This window comes from Strongyloides ratti, assembly GCF_001040885.1.
Source record: "Strongyloides ratti genome assembly S_ratti_ED321, chromosome : X".
NCBI lineage: Eukaryota > Metazoa > Nematoda > Chromadorea > Rhabditida > Strongyloididae > Strongyloides > Strongyloides ratti.
In genome coordinates this window covers 3,186,682-3,209,747 of record NC_037309.1, presented here as the reverse complement: position 1 = coordinate 3,209,747, position 23,066 = coordinate 3,186,682, and the positions used below count along the sequence as shown (strand labels likewise).

General features: G+C 21.1%; 7 protein-coding genes across 7 annotated transcripts; 3 read left to right on the top strand and 4 right to left on the bottom strand.

The window, feature by feature from the left end:
- Positions 1 to 119: 119 nt before the first annotated feature.
- SRAE_X000067000 (Hypothetical protein) lies at positions 120 to 719 on the bottom strand (the record flags this gene model as incomplete). The annotated part of the gene is made up of 2 exons (XM_024645042.1): positions 120 to 603; positions 664 to 719. The coding sequence occupies 2 exons, from the start codon at positions 717 to 719 to the stop codon at positions 120 to 122; spliced, it is 540 nt and encodes a 179-aa protein (XP_024510539.1).
- A 1,033-nt stretch (positions 720 to 1,752) lies between these two features.
- On the top strand, positions 1,753 to 2,252 carry SRAE_X000066900 (Calycin-like domain and Calycin domain-containing protein; the record flags this gene model as incomplete). Its single annotated transcript, XM_024645040.1, has 2 exons — positions 1,753 to 1,843; positions 1,882 to 2,252. The coding sequence occupies 2 exons, from the start codon at positions 1,753 to 1,755 to the stop codon at positions 2,250 to 2,252; spliced, it is 462 nt and encodes a 153-aa protein (XP_024510538.1).
- Positions 2,253 to 4,722: 2,470 nt separating this feature from the next.
- On the top strand, positions 4,723 to 5,242 carry SRAE_X000066800 (Hypothetical protein; the record flags this gene model as incomplete). Its single annotated transcript, XM_024645039.1, has 3 exons — positions 4,723 to 4,824; positions 4,878 to 5,090; positions 5,147 to 5,242. 3 exons carry the CDS (start codon positions 4,723 to 4,725, stop codon positions 5,240 to 5,242), a joined length of 411 nt encoding a protein of 136 aa, XP_024510537.1.
- Positions 5,243 to 5,604: 362 nt separating this feature from the next.
- Positions 5,605 to 7,659, bottom strand: SRAE_X000066700 (Glutamate--cysteine ligase catalytic subunit; the record flags this gene model as incomplete). Its single annotated transcript, XM_024645038.1, has 3 exons — positions 5,605 to 5,745; positions 5,791 to 6,235; positions 6,287 to 7,659. 3 exons carry the CDS (start codon positions 7,657 to 7,659, stop codon positions 5,605 to 5,607), a joined length of 1,959 nt encoding a protein of 652 aa, XP_024510536.1.
- Positions 7,660 to 9,188: 1,529 nt separating this feature from the next.
- On the top strand, positions 9,189 to 14,282 carry SRAE_X000066600 (Protein MON2 homolog; the record flags this gene model as incomplete). Its single annotated transcript, XM_024645037.1, has 4 exons — positions 9,189 to 9,500; positions 9,556 to 13,678; positions 13,761 to 13,912; positions 13,971 to 14,282. 4 exons carry the CDS (start codon positions 9,189 to 9,191, stop codon positions 14,280 to 14,282), a joined length of 4,899 nt encoding a protein of 1,632 aa, XP_024510535.1.
- A 457-nt stretch (positions 14,283 to 14,739) lies between these two features.
- On the bottom strand, positions 14,740 to 16,541 carry SRAE_X000066500 (Suppressor of tumorigenicity 7 protein; the record flags this gene model as incomplete). The annotated part of the gene is made up of 5 exons (XM_024645036.1): positions 14,740 to 14,957; positions 15,009 to 15,428; positions 15,485 to 15,931; positions 15,992 to 16,245; positions 16,303 to 16,541. The coding sequence occupies 5 exons, from the start codon at positions 16,539 to 16,541 to the stop codon at positions 14,740 to 14,742; spliced, it is 1,578 nt and encodes a 525-aa protein (XP_024510534.1).
- Positions 16,542 to 17,317: 776 nt separating this feature from the next.
- On the bottom strand, positions 17,318 to 21,763 carry SRAE_X000066400 (Biotin--protein ligase; the record flags this gene model as incomplete). The annotated part of the gene is made up of 4 exons (XM_024645035.1): positions 17,318 to 19,287; positions 19,326 to 20,029; positions 20,082 to 21,332; positions 21,405 to 21,763. The coding sequence occupies 4 exons, from the start codon at positions 21,761 to 21,763 to the stop codon at positions 17,318 to 17,320; spliced, it is 4,284 nt and encodes a 1,427-aa protein (XP_024510533.1).
- Positions 21,764 to 23,066: the final 1,303 nt, after the last annotated feature.

Sequence of the window (23,066 nt, the reverse complement as noted above, 5' to 3'; positions counted from 1 at the left end):
ATAACCAAAATAGAATTATATTATAAAGTATTATAAAAATGATTAATTATAAAAACATAGTAATATTTTTATAAATAATCATAAAGTATATTTAAATATTTTTTAAAAAATAATTAATATTAATGCTTGATTTTTTTATCTAAATTTGGTAATTCATAGTTTTGTTTTAATGTTAAATCTAAGGTAATTTCTTGAAAACATCTTTCCATATTTTCATCAAAATAAATAGCAGTTGTTGTAGAGTCATCAGTAAACATGTTATCTGATAAATCACTTTCTTCTTCTGAATATTTTATAGAATATTCATCTGAATCACTATCATAAATATTTTTTTGTTCACTAGTTACTTTAAAATTTTCAACTTTTTTTTTAAATTCTTTATAACTTTCTGTATAAGTACCACTTTTTAAATTTCTGCTGTCTATTGATGATTTTGAATGAGAAAAAATTTCACCAATAACATCTGGTGCTCCTCCTAAAGCTGTTTTGATTTGAACTAATAATACATTGGGACCATAAATTTTATCAGCCATTTCTTTACGTCTAACATTTATACAGTATGGTTGGATATCATTTAAAAAATCATCATCTCCATTAATGAATCTACAATAGCAATATTTTTTTATGATAAAAAAATAAAAAAAAATTTTAAATCATACTTACATTTCTTTACTTGATGATAAAAAATTTTTATTGTATGGTGCTTCAATTAAACTCATCCTTGGTATATGATTTTTTTTATTTTTTATTAATTTATATAAAAACTTTGTTAATATTAGTAGTATTAATACAATAATGATTGTAACAAAAAAAGTAATTTCTAAAGTTATTAATAAACTATCTTCAAAAAACATTGTTACAACATATTTTAATTTGACTTGATTATAAAAGAAAAAAAAAATAGTTTGCTGAAAAAAAAAGAACATTTATTGAATAATTGTAATCAAAAATGTAAGAAAAATATATTATGTGATAATGCTATAGTTTTAAAAGTTTTCTATTAGAATAAAAGTTATTAAGATGATTTATTAAAATGACTTTTTAACCACATTGATTTATAATATTTATATGATTTAGAAGTATAACATTAAATTTATCTTTGAGCTATTTTTTAACTTTATAATAAAATCAAATGATTTATTTTTGTGTTATGATAGCTTGTACTTTTTATTGTTTGCATCTTTTTAGTTTTGTTATAAAATGTACATAGTTTGTTTTAGTATAAATTATTTAGGTTATAATAATAATTATATCTTATCTATACAGAAAAATTTTTGACTTTAAAAAGTTGTGGTTAACATTTTCACATTACTTATAATGTTTCTTTTAATGTGAATTTTAATATATTTCTTATTTCTTTTTTTTTCATTGAATAAAATATCGATTATTTTATACTTTTTTAGAATTTGTGCATTTGAAAATTAATCAATTTTTATTTTTAATATATAAATATTCATTTTATTATGTTGAAATATAATTTAATAAAAATTTGTATCTTTTTTTTTATCTAAAATTTTATATTCAAATATTATAAATTACATAAATAAAAGAAAATTTTTTTTTTAATTTTTTTATCATATTTATATATGATTATGTTTTTATCATATTATATTTTGGTGATTTTTGCATATTGTTTTGAACCTTATCATACTATCAATGTTCATTTGTATGATAAGATAATAGACTTTAGTTGTATATTGCAAAGAATATATAAAGATACTAATCTTAAAATTTCATTATATTTTTAGGGGAATGTCTTCGCCAACTCTTCCAAATCAATTTCTTAACAAAGGATTTGTTGAAATATCTGCAACAGGCTGTGATGAGTATATGGCTTTAAAGGGTAACTTTTAATAATATTATGACACATTTTTTTTTAAGGAATGCCATGGCTTGTTAGAAAATTTGTATGCCGTACTTTAACAAAAGGATATATTAAAATTACAACTGAGGAAGTTGAAGGTGTATATAAAATAGAGTTAGGCCTTACTAAAAATCGTAATTCATATACCTTCCGCCTTAATGAAGCTTTTGAGGATATTGGATATGATATGAAAAAACATAAAATTATATTCACATATGAAAATGACAAAATTATTGAAAGACACACTCATTTAGAAGGAGATCGTGTTGGTTCCAGTGATGATATTTTTTACTGGTATTTTGATAAAGATGGAAAAATGACATCTGAATGTTCTTTTGAAAAGGATGGTACCACAAAAACATGGATTAGAAAATTTCAACAAGAATAAATAAATTATTTCATCTTTAAATAATTTTGTTAACGCAATTTTTAATAGCAAAAGTTATTTTAATTATAAAATATTTTAATTACCATTATTATTTTTTTTTTAAGTATAGAATATTTTGCTTTTATTTTTTTTTCTACAAGTAAGATATTATTTAATTTTTGAATTGCTGTCATTTTTTATGATTCAATAATTTTTATGGCAGTTAGTTATTTCACATTATTTAATGACAATTATAAATGTTTATAAATTATAAATTTTTATGCTTTACATGATATAAGCAAATTATTTCTTATTTCATAAATTTATTGTTATTAAATTTTATAAAAAAAAAAGTTTTTTTATTTTATTATAAAACATTTTTTACTCTATAAAAATAATTTTTCATCTTTAAAAATAAGTATAAGCCAAAAATCTAAATCTATACTATAATATTAACAAAAAATACTATGTATTAAATTAAAATTATAAAATTTTATAAAATTGCTAATTTTATACTAAAGCTAAAAATATTAATCTTATTTATAAATATAAGATTTTTGAATAAAATGTTAGTTTTGTGAATAAAAGATGTTATTTAACTGTCTTTTTTGAATAAATTATGTCATAAAAATATTAATAATTTATATATTTTTTATGTTTTAAAAGTAAAAAATTTTTAATTTTATACAATTGTTTTTTTTGGATATGTTTTATAACAATACTAACTACAAAATAATTAACATAATATACATTTTTTTTTGATATTATAAAATATGATTTATAGGAAATATTGGTTAAAATAAGACAGTAATTTATCTTTCCAAAATAACAAAGATATAATATTACGCTCCAGTAAACATTTAAAAACCCATTAATTGTATTCTTATGGTCCACAGATACGTTAACTAAATGAACTTTTAAAATATTTACAATTTATTTTAGGAATGAAATATATTGAGTGACATAAAAATATATAGAAACTCCATTGAGATTTTATTTGAATTCTATTCTAATATTAGACTAAAATTCATACAGTTTTTAGTTATTTTTATATTTCCATTTGTTTTTAATAATTAAACAATGTCTTATGTATATATTTTTTTATAATTAAATATATTTTTATTTTTTACTTTTTATATTTAATATTATATATCATGAACATTTAAAATAGGATTAATTTTATTTTTTATAATATTTTAATAAAATATAACAAACTAAAAATAAAAAAAAATAATTCTTTTTTTATCAATTTAAAAACAAAAAAAAATTTATATTTTTTATTTAATAGGTATTGTTAAAATATTACATGTACTTTCATCATATGATAACTTTCATTTACTATAAAACTGGCATTAAAATAACGTTTACAAATATTAAGGATATTACAATACATTATATTTTTGTCTTGAAATACGATAGTTTTCTTACTAAAAACATTAATGATCATTGTTCTTTAAGATGACAAAAATTGTTTTTTAAAATCTTACAAATTTTTATTCATTTTTAACGAAATTTTTTTTACTATTATTATTTTTTTATTTACATTTCCATTTTATAAAATTATTACAATTTTATTTTATATAAAAGCTATTTTTATTAGCTTTTATTATTTTATTTAGTAGTTTATTTTTATTGTTATCTTCTAACTATTAATGATTAAAATTTTGGTAACACAAATTAGTATAAAAATCTTGGCAATATAAAGAAAAATATAATATAATCAAATAATTTACTAAATTTTACATAAAAATAAAATATATTTTACTTTTCAATTTTATTACTTTTTCGTGTAAATATGTATATATATAATATAAAGTTATATTTTTATCAATTGTTTAATTTATTTTTCATATGATTAATTTAATTTGATTTTTAAGAATAGTAATATGATAACAACACACACACTTATTGAAATAAAGAAATTTTACACCCATTTTTTTAATTATACTTATGAAAATGCCAGAGTATATATAAAAATTTTCAATTCAACAACATGATAAAATTAATCAAATTTTAAAATAAACATTTTATAAAAATATCTTAGATAAATTTTTTTTTTTCATATGCATTTTTTTTACATATTTTTTCCATTGTTTTTTTTTTCATTATAAATACTAATCAGATGTATTTTTTTTTTAAATTTAATAGTTATTATATATTTGATAAAATATATAAAATTTTGTTAGAACTTTTAGGAATACTAAAAATAGGACACATATTCACAAAGTTGACATGTATATGTGGGCGAATGAGAAAGAAGATGGAGCATATAAGTATCCATTTTTAGCCATAATATAGTTATAAACAACTTTTGGGAAAAAAAAAGTTAACTTTTATTATTTTTTATTATTATTAACAATATTTCTTTACTTACTATTTTCTATAAAAATTAATATATAAATAAATATATTTCAATTATTTTTTTTTTTTATAGTTTCATTTAAAAAAAAAAGAAAGAAAAAAATTATTTTAAAAATATATATATATAATTATGGAATATGGGATGGGAAAAGATACCAAATATATATTTCTTTTAGGTATTGGAGTTTTATGTGCCTGGATGGTTGTAATTATAATCTGTGCATCTCCACAAGTAAGTAAAAATTTATATTAAAATATAATATGTATAAAATATTTTTTGTTTAGTTATTTCGTAATTATATTTATAAACATTTATGTTGTTGTTTTCGAAATCGTGAAAGAATAAGAAATCAAGAAAAAATAAAAGCTGCTCAAGATAGAGTACGATCAGCTAGTAAATCTTTTCTTTCTAACCAAGTTGCTAGTTTTCCTAGCACAATATTATTACAACAAGTTATGGGAACAACAAGTGGCATATTGCAAAACACATCTATTGAGGTAAAATAAATAAATTTTAAAATGACCTTTTATAAAATTTACCTCTTTTTTTTTAGAAAAACCAAATAGAAAAATTAGAAAATACACAAACAAAAATAAATATAGATTTAGAGAATGTATTTTGTGAAGAAAATGCAAAAGAAAAAGTCTAAGAAGTAATCTTTATTATCAATAACTATAGTCTTGGATATATACAAATTATTTATTTTTACTTCAATAATCTATATTAAAAACAATCATTTCTATTTCTTTAAAATATTAAAAAATTTAATTTTTTTTTATATATAAAATACGGGTGTATATATAAAAATATATGTTATACATATTTTATAAGCAATTCAATCATTCTTTATAATTGTTTTCTTATTTCTAATTAGTTTTTTTTCCATTGCAAAATAAATATTATTTCAATATTAATTTACAATTATCATTAACATTTTTGTCATTTTTTTTTAAATTTAATAAAAAGTTTTTTTAAAATATATTATCATTGTTCTAAATAATATTTTTTTTTTTAATGTTTACGTAATGCTTTTTGAATTACGAGACTTTCTTCAAATTTTCTAACAGCTTTAGGAATAAGATGATCAGTTTTGGAGCGATAACATCCAAGAAGTTTTGGGCAATGTTTATTTCCTTTAGAAATTTCATCCATCTAAAAAATAATGTAAATTATTTTTAAAATATAAATAATACTTACACAAGTTAACATATCATATATAGTTGATTGTGGTACTACGGAATCATGTTTGTAATCAGAATGTTTATCAACATATTCTCTCATCCAATGAGCTAATGTATGAATTTCACCTGAAGCTCTTTTTTGAATAAAACTTAAATATTGAGATATTGTACATCTTGTATCAACATCAATATCAGCTGAATCTAAAAATTGTTTTAATAATGGTACTAATCCAGTAAATTCTTTTCCATCACCATTAATAATTTCATTTACTGTCATCTTTGCATAAATATCATCTTTTTCACATATTTGTGATGCTTCTGAAGTAGATTGGCAACTAAAAAGTTTTTTACGGAAAAAAAACTTTTCATTAAGTACAGCATCTTTTTTTTGTGCTATTTCCATGTTTTCTGTTACTTTTGAACATGGTATTAAAAAATTAAGTCTATATGAAATGACAACTCTATAAATATTATATTATTATTTATAATATTAATAAATATATAATTCTTACCTTGTTAAAAGTACTACAAAACAACAATATGCAGCATTTTCAAAATCTGTTAATTGAACTTCTGTAGGTCTAAATTCAACTCTCCAACCTATTTCTAATGCATCTGGTGGAGGTGGTTTAAAACGCATATTCATCCAATTAGAACTTTGAATTGTTTCAAAATGTTCTGTTGATTTTGTATCATCTTGTTCAATTCTTTCTCTAAAAACTTGAAGAGGATCTCTTACAAACATATGGGCAATATGTTTAGATAATGCTTCATCAATTCCACCATCAAGAAGTTGTTTATAAATTTTTTCATCATAACATAATGGTATATCATTATATGGTATAGATGATGAATCAATATAACAATCAGTTGAATCATATCTACTTTTTTCTAAACGAAATCTATTTGGTGAAATAGTATCAGTAAGACCTCTTTCTTCAAATGTTCTATCATCAACAGCTGATGAAATAATATTCCAACGTGAATCAACATCAGCAAGATAACCACGAAATATTGGTGTTGAAGCAGACAATGCTAATAAAATTGGTGTTATTGGTGTTAATTGATCATAAACATATCTTGCTTCATCAATATTACAAGCTTGAAATGTTACTTGAAGACAACAACATCCCATACCAAATCCCATATGATCCATATATATAAAATCATCTTTAACATGTTTATTAGCATCTTCATCATCAGATACAGGAAGTTTTTCTCTAAAAGGTATTGGAGTATTTTTATCTCTAAATATTGGTACTTGAATATTTACTTTTTCACCTCTTCTACTACGAATATTGCGAACTAAATTTTTGAAACGTGGGTGACCTGAATAAATGGCATCATCTGGAAAAAAAATACTTCTACCAGCTCCATTTTCATCATTGTATGTAATATGAGTTGATGGTGAGGTAAAATCTGGTGTTCCTAAAAGAGGAAAACTAATAGACATTATTGATTCACCACTTTTTAACATTTTTGTAACTTCAGAACGTCTATGCATCATATTATACTCAACAAGATTAAAACATGCTAATAATCCACCATATGGTACACCTGGGGTTCCTTCAATCATATAACCAGCAAATTCAGGTCTCCATAAAAATTTATTTTCCATTCCAACAACAGAATTAACCTCCTCTTGAGCATTAAGTCTTTTTAAAAGTTCATGTGCTTTCAAACTAACTTGTACACGTTTATTTTGATGATCAAATTGTATAATAGTATATTCAATTTCATCACCCCATTTTAACTGGTCACCTTGACGATTTTTAAGACGATTATACAAATTAATAAATTGAGATATTCCATGAGTTTTGATATAATCTAAGTATGGCACAGTTTCATCCCATGTCAAAGGATTTCCTAATGTTAAAAGACCCATTCTTAAATATAAAATTAATAATTTTAAAACTAAATAAAATATATGAAAAATATTATATAAAATATCGATAGTTTTATGTTTTAATAAATGTAAAACATTTATTTCTAAGGTAACAACAATTAATACAATATTGATAATACATATAAAGAAATATTACATTAATTGTTTTTTTAATTATAATTATAAAATTTATTTAATAATAAACTTAAAAATAATAAATAATTGTATATATTTATTTTTGGGAAACTAATATAAGTATATAAAATTTTAAAATATTATATAAAATAATTGGGAAAGTAACATTAATACATATATATATATATTTATATATATATATATGATAAGAATGATTACAAATATAATTTTTTTATGTTCAAATTTAAAAGCAATTTATTAAAATAAAATAAAGATTGTTCCAATTAGCACTAAACATGAAATATTTTAAAATATTTGTCAGTTTGATAACATTTTATAATATATATTACAAAAAAAATTGTTCATATCAATTAAGTGAAATTTTTTTTATTTTAAACAGTAAACCTTGAATAAATTATTTAATGAATATAAAAATATATTTAATTAAAACATTTTGAAGTAAATTATTTTAAAATGTTAAAAATTACTTCATTTAAGTCTATTTAAATAAAATATATGATATAAAAAGTAGTCAAATAATAATTTTTTATATATATTTATATATATATAAATGTTGTATTCTTTAAAGATAAAATTAAATATATATACTTAATTTTAAATAGCTTAACTTCTTTTATATATAAATAAAAACTCAAAAGTACAAAGTAAATAAAATTAAGAAAATGTTTTAAAATAATACTGTTACAAATTTCATATAATAACATAGCTAATATTGTACATATAATTATGTAAACACTTAATTAAAATATAAATATTATTATCAAAAAATTAAATAATAAATTTTATAATTTATTAAAAAATATAAATACAATTTTAAAAAAATTTCTTTGATAATGTTATTTATATTAAGTGTATTCTTAGTTCAGAACATCGGTTTAGGACACATTATAAAGATTTGTAATAAAGAGTAACTGTAAAACAGTATTTTTAATTTAATATATTATTATTATAATGATTATCTTTAATTGTTTTTACAATTTGTTTCATTTTTATTACTTTTTATTATTAAATATAATATTTATTTTATTCAAATAATTTTAAAAAACATGCATAAATTTAAATTATAAATTATCTTTTAACAATAAATTTTATATTTTTAAAGAATTTTAATATTTAAAGAATTTTAATATTTAAAGAATAATATTATTATTCATAATATTAAGGTTAGTCTAATTATGACGACCCATATTTGTTTCAGTAACTGATCTTAACAAATTATTGCATGAACTCTCGTAACGATACGTGGTATACAGTACACATTTGATTCCACGAAGTATGATTACTTCCAAATAGATATATATGTTTATTATAATTATTAAAATCTTTTTTAATATATTTAATTAAATTTTTATATTTTTATAGATTGACATATAATGTCTAATAGTGTCAATGGTATTGCAGACCCAAAACAATTAATAGATTTTTTATTATCTGACTTAAGATTATTATCTACTGAAGCAAAAAAAAAGTTTAATAATGTAAAAGAAGCTGCTGAAAATTGTCTTGTTAAAGTTAGAAATATAAGCAGTGTGTCATCTGTTGATAATTTAGTATTAAATTTAAAAAATTCTTCAAATGATATATTACAACCAATTCTTCTTGCATGTAGTAGTAAAAATTCTCGCCTTGCTCAAATAGCTTTACAATCATTACAACGAATGTTACAATATAGAATTGTTAATGCTGTAAGTTAATTATATAATTTATAAATAAATTTATTTATTATTATTTTTTTTTAAGTCATCTGCTCCAAGTATTGTTAATGAATTATGTAATTTAATTGAATCAGAATGTGAAGAAATACGTGTTTTACAAACAATAACACCATTTGTTAGTACTGAACTTCTTGTTACTGGACCATCATTAGCTAAATGTATTTGCCTTGCATTACATCTTAATTTTCATAAAGATGCTGCTGTAATTAATGCTGCATCAGCTGTTATAAGACAATTATTTAGTTGTGTATTTGAAAGAGTTATTCAAGAGGATGGAGTTAAATCTGGAGATCTTTCAGTTATATCAACACATTATAATCGTTCATCAAAAAATATATTACTTTCCTTACGTCCATGTGCTACTGATGCATATTTATTATTAAAAGATTTATGTCATTTGCTTAATAATGAAAAAGTAGAATGGTTAGTTGGAATTAAAGATATGACATTAACATTAGGACTAGAATTATTAGAAATGATATTGAAACATTATCCATCAGTTTTTTTTAAACATTCCGAATATGTAGATTTGATAAAAGAAAAAATAGTTCCATTAATATTAAAAGGTTTTTCATCAAATTATACATCAAAATCATTAAATATATCAAATATTTATTCATCAACAACTCTTTCACTTCAATCATCTGTTAGTGCCCAATTTACTAATTCAATGGCTAAACATTTATTTCCAAATATAGTAAGATTAATGAGAATTGTTAATGTTCTTATAACATTTTACTATAGTTTATTACATACAGAATGTGATATATTTATATCTGTTCTTATAAAATATTTACAATCAGATAAATTATGGCAATCTGGAATAGCTTTAGAAGTTTTACATAGAATACTTTCAAAACCTGATATATTAAAATTTGCCACAACTAGTATTGAACAAACTGAAACAAATAAAGTTATAAAAGCAATATCAACCTCATTATGTAATTTTGCTTTTTCTGTATTTACAAATCCTGATTTTGCATCAAATTACAATGAAGATGAAATTCATGATAATTCAGCACCATTAGGACAAAGTGGTTTTATTATTAAAGGATGTGGTATTGCATTACATGAAAATATATCTGTTAAAAGATCAATTTTGTTAGATTCATTAGATAAACATGATTGTATACCACTTCCTTATGGTTATATTCATTCTTTATTATATTTTTGTGTTTTTGATTTTGTACAATCATTATATGCAGCATTTGAAGACGATAAAACTGTTAATAATGTTTCAAGTGACATTATATCAAATACACTTTTTAGAAGTTCATATAAATCAGTATTAGAAATAGTAATGCTTTTACTGGAATGTAGTGTTGATGATTCTATAACAGAAGCAATGTTAAATAATCTTTCTGTACTTATTATTGCTGCATGTAAATTAAAATGTGATGATACAAAACATGAATTAATTAAAAGTTTATGTAGAGTATCACTACCTGTTAAATATTTTGATTTATTTGTTGATATAACATATACAAATCAAAATTCAGAAAACGAAATAGCAGAATATGATATTGATATGTTAATGGATAAAAGTCAGACAACTCAAGTTATGGCTGTTGGAAGTATTTGTCCATTTCCAAATATGCCTGGATATATTAGTAATTATCAAGTTATGCTTACATCAAAAAATATACTAGCAACTAAAACACTTCTTTCTGTTGGAAGAGATAATGGAAAAGATTTTCTAGAATCATGGTATTTATTTTTAAAATCAGTTCAACATTTAGTATGGATATTAGGTATGAAACCATCATTAAATGGACAATTTATAACATCAGCTGATAGTGGGGAAGCTCTTCAGTCCAATTCAACACCATCCACAACAAATTCATCCTCTAATCCAGTTTTAACAACAGCTGTTTTAAATGAAATTCGAGTAATTAGTGATATTTTACATAAAATGTTTAATGATACACAAAATTTTGATGATGTACAATTACTTCATGTAATTAGCTCTCTTATTAGTTTATCGGGTGAATCCATGAAAATATCACAAAATGGAAGTAAGGATTCGTCGTATTTTCCAGTCGCAAAACTTTTGCAAACTGCATTAGCAAATATTAATAGACTTGAAATTTATTGGAATCTTGTAACAGGGCATTTGAGTGACGTTATAACACATCCACAAGCTACACTTCGTGAATGGGGTACTATATCAATTACAATGTTGATAACAAGTAGTTTAAAAATACATTTAAAAAATGATGATAAATCAAGAATTGAATCACTTATATTAGTTCCCTTAACAAATTTATCAAAAAATGATTATGTATCAGTTCGTAAAAGACAAATAGATTGTTTGATACAAATATTACATTCACATGGTGATGATTTTACACCACAAATATGGCCAACATTATTAAATATACCATGGTGTATTGTTGAAGGTGATCATAAAATGTCTGATCAAAATATTATTAAAGATGGTTATTCAATGATAAGTTTACTTGTTAAAGATCATATTCAAAAACTTCCATATGAATGTATGGTTACATTAATAAAAATTTTAGCAAAATTTGGTGAACAAAAACATGAATTAAATATTTCATTAGCTTCATTAGAACAACTATGGACAATAGCAGATTTTATGAATATTAAATATACACATCTTAATAATATAGAAAAAAAACAATTTTGGTTAGTTTTATTTGATGGTATTATTGGTTTAGCAGTTGATTCAAGACCTCCAATTAGAAAAAGTGCTTGTCAAACAATTATTCATACAATGAGTTCAAATAATTTTGAATTAAATTTAGAAACATGGCAACATTTATTAACAAAAATTGTATTACCTTTGATAGATGATATACAAGAAAAAACAAATCAAGCATCAAAAGTTGCTGAAAAAATAAAAGGAACAGAAAATGATCCTAATATACTTGTTCATCATTCAAGAAATACTGAATATAAACAATGGGCAGAAACAACAGTACAAATGTTACATGGTATGACAAAAATAATTATTGCACAAAGAAATACAATTGAAAAAATAAATGATTTTGATAAGATATGGAATGATGTTTTAAATTGTATTAGAAAAGCATGTATTATAGATAATTTAGAAATATCAATGAGTGGTTTTAAATCATTTTATGAATTAATTACAACAAAAGGTGTACCACAAAATTTTGATATTATTATAAATAATGAAGTTAATAAAATTTTACCTGATAAATTACTTATACCATGTTGGAATTGTGCTGTTAATATGATGAAAGAAATTGTTGAATTAAATAATATAATGATAAAAAATGTTAATATAACATATATAATTGGACAAAAACAATTAACAATATTTATTCAAATAATATTAATATTATTTGAACAATTAACAAAATATCTAAAACCAGAAATGTTTATTAAAAATCAATTTTTTGAAAATTTTATTAAAATAACAACATTACCAATAACAGTTGATCAGGTACCTTTTGTTGTACCAGCATTCAATTGTGAACTTCCACCAATGCAACAAGTTACATTAAATTTTATTACAATTCTTGGTAAAGAATGTATTAATTATCAATCTTCATTAAAAACAATTATGCCAGAAGTATTAAAAATTTTATTAACTTATGCTTCATTTTCATGTGATCCACCTAAATTACCAATGGATAGTAATAATAAGCCATTAATTAAAGGATTAGCTATGCCACAATTAACTAAATTTGCAGAGAATGCTCTAAAAATATCAATAGATTTTTATATTCATTCAATTGATAATCCTGAAATTACAAAATCATTAATAATCAATGATATTTTAAAAACACTAAAAAGACCACTAGAATTAAAATATAATTGTCCAAGTCAAAATACATGGCAAATGGCTGTTCAGTATTTATTTAATGTTATCAAAGTTACCTTACAAATAGCTTATAAAAATCCTGATCAATTTAAAGATTTCTGGATTTTAATGCCATTATGTATTGAAAATTTTTTATTTACAACTAGCAAATCATCATCACCTTTAACAGTTGATGAAAGAAAACGTCATGAATATATAGATTGTCAATTTATTGAATTTATACGCATTGAAATATTAACATATGCAGATTATCTTCCCCAATCATTTTTAGAAAAAATTATTACTATATTAAATAGAGGAACAATTTCATCTGCTGAGACAAGTGATTTATTTGGTATGTTTAATAATATCTATTTTATTTTTTTTTTATTTCTATAAATAACTTTTTTTTTCCTATGACTGAATAATAATTATAGCTTTAGATACTTGTTTGCAAAGAGCTGATTTATCAAAAGTATGTTTTGATGCATTATTATCAACATGTAATATAAAATCATCAACAAATTCAACAAAAAGATCTGAATTTGGTTTAAATGCAATTATTTCACTTATGAAAAAATGTAAAGAAGTAAGTTTAAAGAAAAGTTTATTTTTTTTATAATTATAAATAAATATTTCTATTAAAGATTTTACAAGAATATGCTAAAGATAACAGAAGAAATGGGATGTTACCAATGCAAAGAATGAGACATATTGAATTGTTATCAGTTCTTCAAGCTATGACAAGTCTTATTCATGGTTTAATTGAAAAATCAAACAATGTTCCAAAAGAATTATTACAAAATGTTGCCAATATGTTTCCAAGTATAATTGAAATGGTTCCATCATTAAGAGGTGATCAACAAGTAGAAGTAGCTGTTATGTCAGTTTTTAATGCATACAACTCTTTTATGCTTTTTTTAATACAATGTATTCCAAGTTCAGAAAAAAATTCATAATTAATTTGATATCACTAGTGATAATAAAAAAAAACTTAAAAAAAGAACAATATATTATATTATTAAAAAAAACTTATTAATTTTGGTAACTAGATTTATATGTTGAGAAAATTTTCCATAATTATTTTATATTTATTAAATTGAAACATTTAATTATTACAAATAAATTTAAATTATATTAAAAATAAAAATTTTTTTTATAAAGTGAAACTGATATATATATATATATATATATCATTAAAATTTTACTAATTTTTATAAAAAAAATTTATATATTTTTTTAAAAAACACTAGTAAATAATAAAAATACTTTAAAACAATAATTTATTTTTTCTTCTTTAGTTAATAATTGTTCACCCTGCACATGAGAAATTATACTAATACAAAATTTTTTTTTTAAGAAAAAAAAAATTATTTTTGCGATATTGTTTTCTTAAACATTATTTTCCACCTTTTTTCATTGATATTCTTCAAAAGAGAATGAAAAAATGTTACGAAATAAAAATATATGAAATTCCCAATAATACATCTTAATTGTGTGAAATAATTGAATTGTAAATTGTGGATATTGATGATACATTAATGATAAAATTGAAATTATTATACACATTCCTGTTGAGATTAATGCAATTAATGGATATTCTTTTTTTGGATAATCTGATACCTCATGCCATGCTAAATTAAATTCTATTAGTAAAAAAATACATTTATATAATATTATCTTACCAGGTAATAATTCACGATCACATGGTGTCATATTATTTGGATAAGGATAAAATAAGACTCCTTTTTCTAATGGATATGGTAATAAATTGAATGTTGCTTCCCATGTATTATAAAGTAATGTAGTGGCTCCTTCTACCCGTTTCCAATGACGTAAATGCCAAAAGGCATATGCTATAGCTTCTGAATCACCACGTTTTAAAATATGTTCTGGTGGCAATATTATTTCTTTTAATTCCAATAAATATTTTGGAACATGTGGATTAAATTCAACAGCTCTATGAATTGATTCTATTGCATTTAACTCAGCAACTGAAAATCCTTTTTTATTAAAAAAATCAGCATTTCCTCTGTCAGCTACCAAACGTATTTTTAAAAGAGCGGCTGTATAACATATAGTTGCTGATTTTGGTTGTGTAATATCTTAAAATATTTATATTAATTTTTAATATATATAAAAAAAAACAAATTTTTCTTACCATCATATCTTGCCAAAACAGCTGCAGCATCAGCGTATGCCTCAATTTCTAATAATGCTTCAATTAAATTTTCTTGTATATTCATAGTATTCATAGTAGGAAATTCTTTTAATATATCTCTCATCATTTTTATTGCTTCTCTTAATCTTCCTTGTCTTCTGGCACACATAGCAAGACGTCTTCTTATATAAACATAAATATTAGCATCTCTTCTAAAAGTAATATCTGATGTAAAATCATAATTATTTTGTGATTGTGAACGCTTAAAAGCACTTTCTGCACATTTGTAAGCTTTTTTAAGCATAATTTCAACCTCATTAATTGTTTTACAATCTTCTTCAGCTAATAAAAGTAAAGCTGGGGCACATTCTGGATTAATTTTTAATGCTTCTAGTGCAGCATTAATTCTTGAATCACTGTTTCGTTGTATCCATGCATCTTGCATAACTTAAAAAAAAACATTAATTTTATTATGTTATCAAATTTCTAATAAAATTAAAAACATACTTTGGTAATCTTTTTGTAAATAATCTGCTTCACTCGTAAATAAATTTTGATGATCTTGTGATGATAAATTCATATCATGAAAAGTTAATGGATCTAAACTATATTTTTTAGCATATCTATTATATTCAGCTCCACGAAACAAAGCTGTTGGATTTCTCCAAACTTTATATTCTGGAATATTTGAAGATCCTTCAACTATCTCTTCAACATCTGTTTCCTCTTCTTCAGGTATTATATTATCAATACTAAATAAACTAAAATAAAATTAATTTTTTTTATAATAATAACAAATATATAAATTTAAAACATACTTTTTAAAATACCACCATTCAAAGATAAGAATTATACCAGAAATTAAACTAGATGTTCCTGTTAAAGCAACATAAAATTTTGGTGTTAATGTATTTAAATATATAGAAGCACTTTCAATAGATTCAGTGATCCTAAATTGTCCTTGTAATAAATATAATATTCCAAGTAATAGTAACACCCATAAAACCCATATATATGACCATAACCAAATAATAAGATTTTTTAATCGAGAAATCATTATTTTTACTATATAATAATTTTTTATCTATACTAATAAGAAATAAAAAAAAAATAAATAATATTATTCTTTTAATAAAAAAAAAAGAATAATAATGAATAAGAGATTAGTAAATATAACGGTAAAATTTATATATTAATAATAATTAAGTAGCTGGTAGTAATATTATTTTTATAAACAAATATAATAGAACTACTTACATATATTTTCTATCATAGTTGGTAAAATGTTTCAACAACATAATTTTTAATATGTATAATCTTCTTAATCTGTCGTGTTGGGACAGTTAAAATAATTAAAATTTTACTAGCTTGTTTGTGGCAAAAAATATTTAAATATAGATATATCGATAGAATAAAACCTTATATCTTTAAAATGCAGGTTATGAAAATTATTAGCAAAATATAATAAAAAAAACTTTATATTAAAAAGAATAATTAATATTTATAAGATTTATTAATTTTCATATAAATTATTTATGAAAATAAATATAATTATATTAAATAAAATTAATGTATATATATATTTCTATATTTAAATTATTTATTGATATAATGATTTTTTTTTATTAGTTTTATAGTCATGAAAAATAAAAATGTTAATTGTATAGAATATCTCATAAATTTAATATTTATTTAATGAAAATTAATAAAAAAAGAAATATTAATTGCAAATAGGAAAATAGTTGTTTAAAAAAAAATATATAAAATAATAAAATATTAGTCTTTTAAATTTCAATTATAATTTGATAATTTATAAAGGTTATCATTATTCCTTTAAATTTCATAACCTTTTGTACGTCCTTTTAAATTTTCATACATTTTTCCAGTGTCATAAACTTTTACTATTCTTTTTGTTGCTTTTTCTTTAGCTATTAGAAAACCATCGTTATCTAAACCACATACAATACATGGTACATTTATTAATTGTAAATCTTCAATATCAACATAAATATCTTCATTATTATGCATCCAATATTTAATATAATTTCCAATAAATTGTTCACATCCTTTTCTTTCAAAATTTTTTGAATATTTTTCAAAATTATTTAATATTTCAGCTATTACAATTGGTACACTTAATTTGGGATCTTTATAATTTGGTAATAAATCATTTATACATGTTGTTGGTTTTGAATTATCTATATTTATACCACCACTAATAATACATTTATAAACATTTCCATATACTGAACATTTCATTCTAACATATCCTATTTTAACTTTTTTATCATAATAAATACCATTTGGCCATTTAACTTGTATAGGAAAATCTGGTATTTGTGTTAAATTTTTTATACTATCAATTATTGATAAACCTAGAATATGTTGAAGAAATGTTACTTTTGATCCAATTCTTGAATCAATTGGTACATTGAAATCAAATGAAAACAATGCACAACCTTTTGGTGATATCCATTGATTATCACCATTAATTTTACCATATGTTTGTGTATTTCCTATAACAACAATACCATCATATGTTGGTAAGGAATATGTGAGACTATTTGATATTTTAATAATTGATTCACATGTATCAATATGAATCATTTTATGTCCTAATGTTTTAGTTTTAAGATGTTTAAAATATCCATCAACATCAAAATCTCTTATTATTATACCTTTTGGTACATGTTGAATAGATTGAAAATATCTATTAGTAGTTCTTATTTTTGTAAAATTATAATGATATGGATAAAATGTTATAATTGGATTGTTACCATAATCTTCTAAAAATTTTAATTCTTCAAATTCTTGTAAATCATTGTCATCTTTTAATAATAAATTTCCTATTGTTAACATTTTCATATCATTACTTAATTCATTTGTATTATTCATTTTAATTCCAGTTTTTTTTAATATATCTTTAACATCATCAAAAAATCTTGATGTAATAATTTCTTCTGTACTTGCATCACTAAATAATGCAAGTGCATTACTTCCACTACCCTCTAAGAATAATAATAATGGAGCATTTTTTTCTTTTTTAAAATTTATTGAATAATTAGTACCACTTGATGAATCAAATGCATTAAATTTTTCATTAATATCTTCATTATGTTTAAAATGTCTATGACATTTTTTTAAAAAATTATTAAATTCTTTATTTATACCTTTACTTGTTTTTTTTCCATTAAAAAGTTTTTTAATCCAACTATCTTTTGTAGACCATTTTTTAGTACATTTAAAATTATCTAAAATAGAATTTTGACATAAAAATATTACTCTTCCATTATTGGAAAAATATATTTGAAGTTTTGCCCAACATTCATTATCTAATGAATAAGTATCACATATAATCAGTAATGCTGTTGATGGTTCCATCCATAAATCAGTTTTTAATTTATCAAATGGTAATTGATGTATAGTGTAATAATCAACAGTAACAAGTTTTCCAATTGTTTCTTTAACTTTAAAAAATAATTTATAATCTTTTCCTGTAAAAATCAATATTTTTGGTGGCTTGCCATTTATAAAATTATTTGAAGCAACTAACGGATAACATAAAGCATTGTTTGAACGATCCATACGAAGAACTGATTTTACAAATCCAGATGATTCTCCTAATTTTAAAGATAAAGGTGGTGTTAAAATATCAAGTGATACTTTTGATGGTGTGTATGAATATCTTCTTAAATTTGATTTTGTTGTTGTAGATGATATTTGATTAGTGATAAAATCTCTTATAGATGAACAATTATCACTAAGAAATCTTGGACTTAATGAACGTCGTCTTTCAACGCATTCTAAAGATAAATTAAAATAATTAATAAATATTACTTACCTTCTTTATTTTTTGTTAAATCTTTACTTATTGGTAATGTATTAGATTCATTTGAAATATTTTGAGTAGTTTTAGAAATAGTAGAACAAAATTTCATTTTATTAAAATTATCTTGTTTAGTATTATTACTATTAAACTTTTCAATAATATTAAAATGATTTTCAGCAAACATATTTTTAAAATAATTTTTAAAAATTTTATTGTTATCATGAATAAGAATATCTCGATTCTCTTTTATATCATTTATTGAATAAGATTGACGGTCGTCTGGAAGACAAGAACGTGATTTGCGATTTCTAATTTGTATGAGATTTTTTTTATACTTATTAAAATATTGATAAGTATAAATAGATAATGATTTTCCAGAAGGAATTGTATCAGAAAGGTCACTCTTACAAAAGGGATATTTTGTACTAAAATGTCCAATTAATTTTTCATCTTCCAAGGACATTGTTAATTTTTCATTTAATGGATTTATAATATTTTTATTGTCCTTTATATTATCATAATTATCTTCAGACTCTGAGAAAGAACGATATCGAAATTTGTATGGATAACATATAAGAGAATTTCTATAAACTAGTTCTTTTTCATTTGTTGAATTTTTTTTGTCTAGACAATGTTGGTTAATTTTTTTAGCTTCAGAATCTGAAAAAATATAATTTTTTTCAAGGTAATGACTACCAGATGTATATCCTAAAGATCTAAAAAAATAAAATAAAAATATATATTATTATTATTATATATAAAATATACCTTATTTGATCATTAGAAAAATTTGGAGTATTTGATATAAAATTATAAAAATTATTATTGAATCCAGAAAATCTTGATGTATGACCCCAAAGTAAATTATGTGGAATTTTAAAATTTGTTTTTTCGTCTTTATTTTTAATATCTTTATTATATGATGTTGATGGTAATGGAGGACGGTATGTAGAAGCTATTTTTTTATTGTAATTAGATGATTCACGTAAAGAACGTAATGAACCATATGGACTAATTACTGATATTGGTTGAGAATTTAAGTTATTTGTTCTATTATAATTTATTCTTTCTAAATAATTTTGTTCTTTTGTTGACTTTTCATTACCGTAATTATTTAAAGTATTTATATTATTATAAAGACTAGAATCTGAACAATATGAATATTTGTTAGATAAACATTCAGATTTTCCACGACGTCTTCTTAAATTACTAGGTAATGTTGATGTTTTGCCATAATTTTCTGTTGGATTTTGTTGATCTAATATATATAAAAGTTCTAATAATGGAAGATCACTATTATTTAATGGTAATGATGATACTGAATTATTTAATGATACAAGCGATGATGATAATGAAGATTGTAAATTACTTCCACGTGCTAATAAGGATGGTTGTAATAAAATGGGACAATTTGCATCGATATCTGATAAAATTTCTACATATGATGGACTAATACATGTAATACTGTCTACAAATGATAAATCATGTGCTGAATATAAAGCACTTTCCGACCAATAGTATACAATATTATAAAATGTATCTAAGTTACATTTAAATATAATATCATTTGAATCTGTTTTTCTTATTGCAATTCTTTTACAAAAATTGTCTAATAAAAGTGGAGGTAAATTATAAATAATTTCACTATCTAAATCTAATGGTGGTAAAGCATTCTCCATTTTTTCTTTTATTCTTGATTCAATAGTAGCATCAACAACATCACCAAAAACTTTTTTTAATAATTCCATATTTGAATAAGATACTGGTTGAAGGTGAGTTATAAATATTACAATTGGATCAGGATTTGATATTGAATCTTTTAAAATATCTATTAAATTATTTCTTTTTTTGTCAATAATATCCCACTCACTTTCATATAATTTATATGGCTCTGTTTGAGTTATAATTTCAAGATTGTCTTTAGAATATAACACATTTTCATCATTATCCCATTTATGTAACATTTGCTCACTTTGGGCTTTCTCTACTAAACTACTTTGATTAGATATTTTTTTAATCCTATAATTAAAAAAAAATTTTTTTTAATATTTTTTTTAACAAAAAAAAAAGATATTTAATTAATTAACATACATTTTATATGAAAAATCTAAACTATAATCAGTTAAATTTTTACTATCCAGTTGTGGAGATTTTACTAAATTTTCATCTAATATTTTATTATCTGGTGTTAAATTTTTAAAATCTTCCAAAATAATATCATCTTTCTTACTAATATTAGTTTGTGATGAAATAGTATCATTAGATTTGATAAAACTGTTATCATAATTTGAATTTACTTCTTTTATTCCTGGTTGTTTATGGCGTATACAAATAATCGTTTTTTGAAATGCCAATGGAGATAGAAAATGTTTTGATAATATAGAAATAATTCTTTGTTTTCTAGCATAATTAAATGCAGATAATACAAGTGACCATGCAAAAAATAACATTTTAGATATTATATAATATATTTACTAGATATTTTTTTTTTATTAAAATATCTAATGTATCAAACTTGTATATATTGGTTAGTTAAATTAAAAATTAATGTTTTGTTTATAAAAGTACAAAAAATTTATAATATTATCTATTAGATATTAGAATAGAATAAAAATATATAAATATATTTTTTTATATAGTCTATTTAATATTATATATTCTTTTCCTATTTTGTTATCATATACTGCATTCTGAAAAGACAAAATAAATTAGATAAAAATTTATTAAACTTGTGAAATATAATATTATACTTTATTTGATTTCTAAACAGAGATTTTATTTCTAAAAATGCATGTAAAACAATTTGTTTACATAAGATAAACAGAAAAAAAAAAAATGATAAAAATATTCAAACTTCAATATATTTATATACTAACGTCCATATTATTCCATTTCTTATTTAAAATATATATATAAATTGCTTGTCTTTAACTACCATGTCCAGAATGAATGGCACAACCATACTTGGTAATTTAGCTTTATTGTCAAGAAAGGGCTAATATTGGTTTAAAGATACCACATTTATTTTTATGGATTATTCTAATCATTTATTCATATATATACATATGTTTATATACCAATATCTTTAAAAACTTGCTTAATGTTAAAATAATTATAATTTTTTTTTTTATTAAATATATATAATAATATGAAACAAAATATATTTTAAAGGTTTAATATTAAAATTTTATAATTAAAAATTGATTATTTAATGTAATATATTAAATATTTGCAAAAGAAAAAAAAAGTTTTATTGAATACCCTAAAATTGGATATGAATTTTATTCAAACAAAAAATCATTTTTATTTGATAAATATTATTTTAAAAAAGTATCATAATTTACCATATAAATAATAATTTATATTCTTTTTTTTTATTTGTATTATTTAAAATATTTATTGAATAAAAGTTTATGTAATTTTATGTTAAAAATTATTTTATTATAAAAAAAATAAATTATATATAAAATATTTTAAAATTTTATAAAAAAAAAAAAAAAAAACTGAACTTATTAATTTAATAATATAATTATTTTAACACATGATAAATATAAAAAGTATTAGTAAAAGAAATAAATAAATTAGCATTGAATTTGTGATACTATAAAGATGATGATGAAGCAATATAAAACCTGTTTTAATTAAATTTTCTTGTTCTACTTTTATGGATAGTAATGTCATTTAGCATTTTCATCTTCAATTAATAGTTTATTATCATAAGAATATGATACAGAAATATATATTTTTATATAA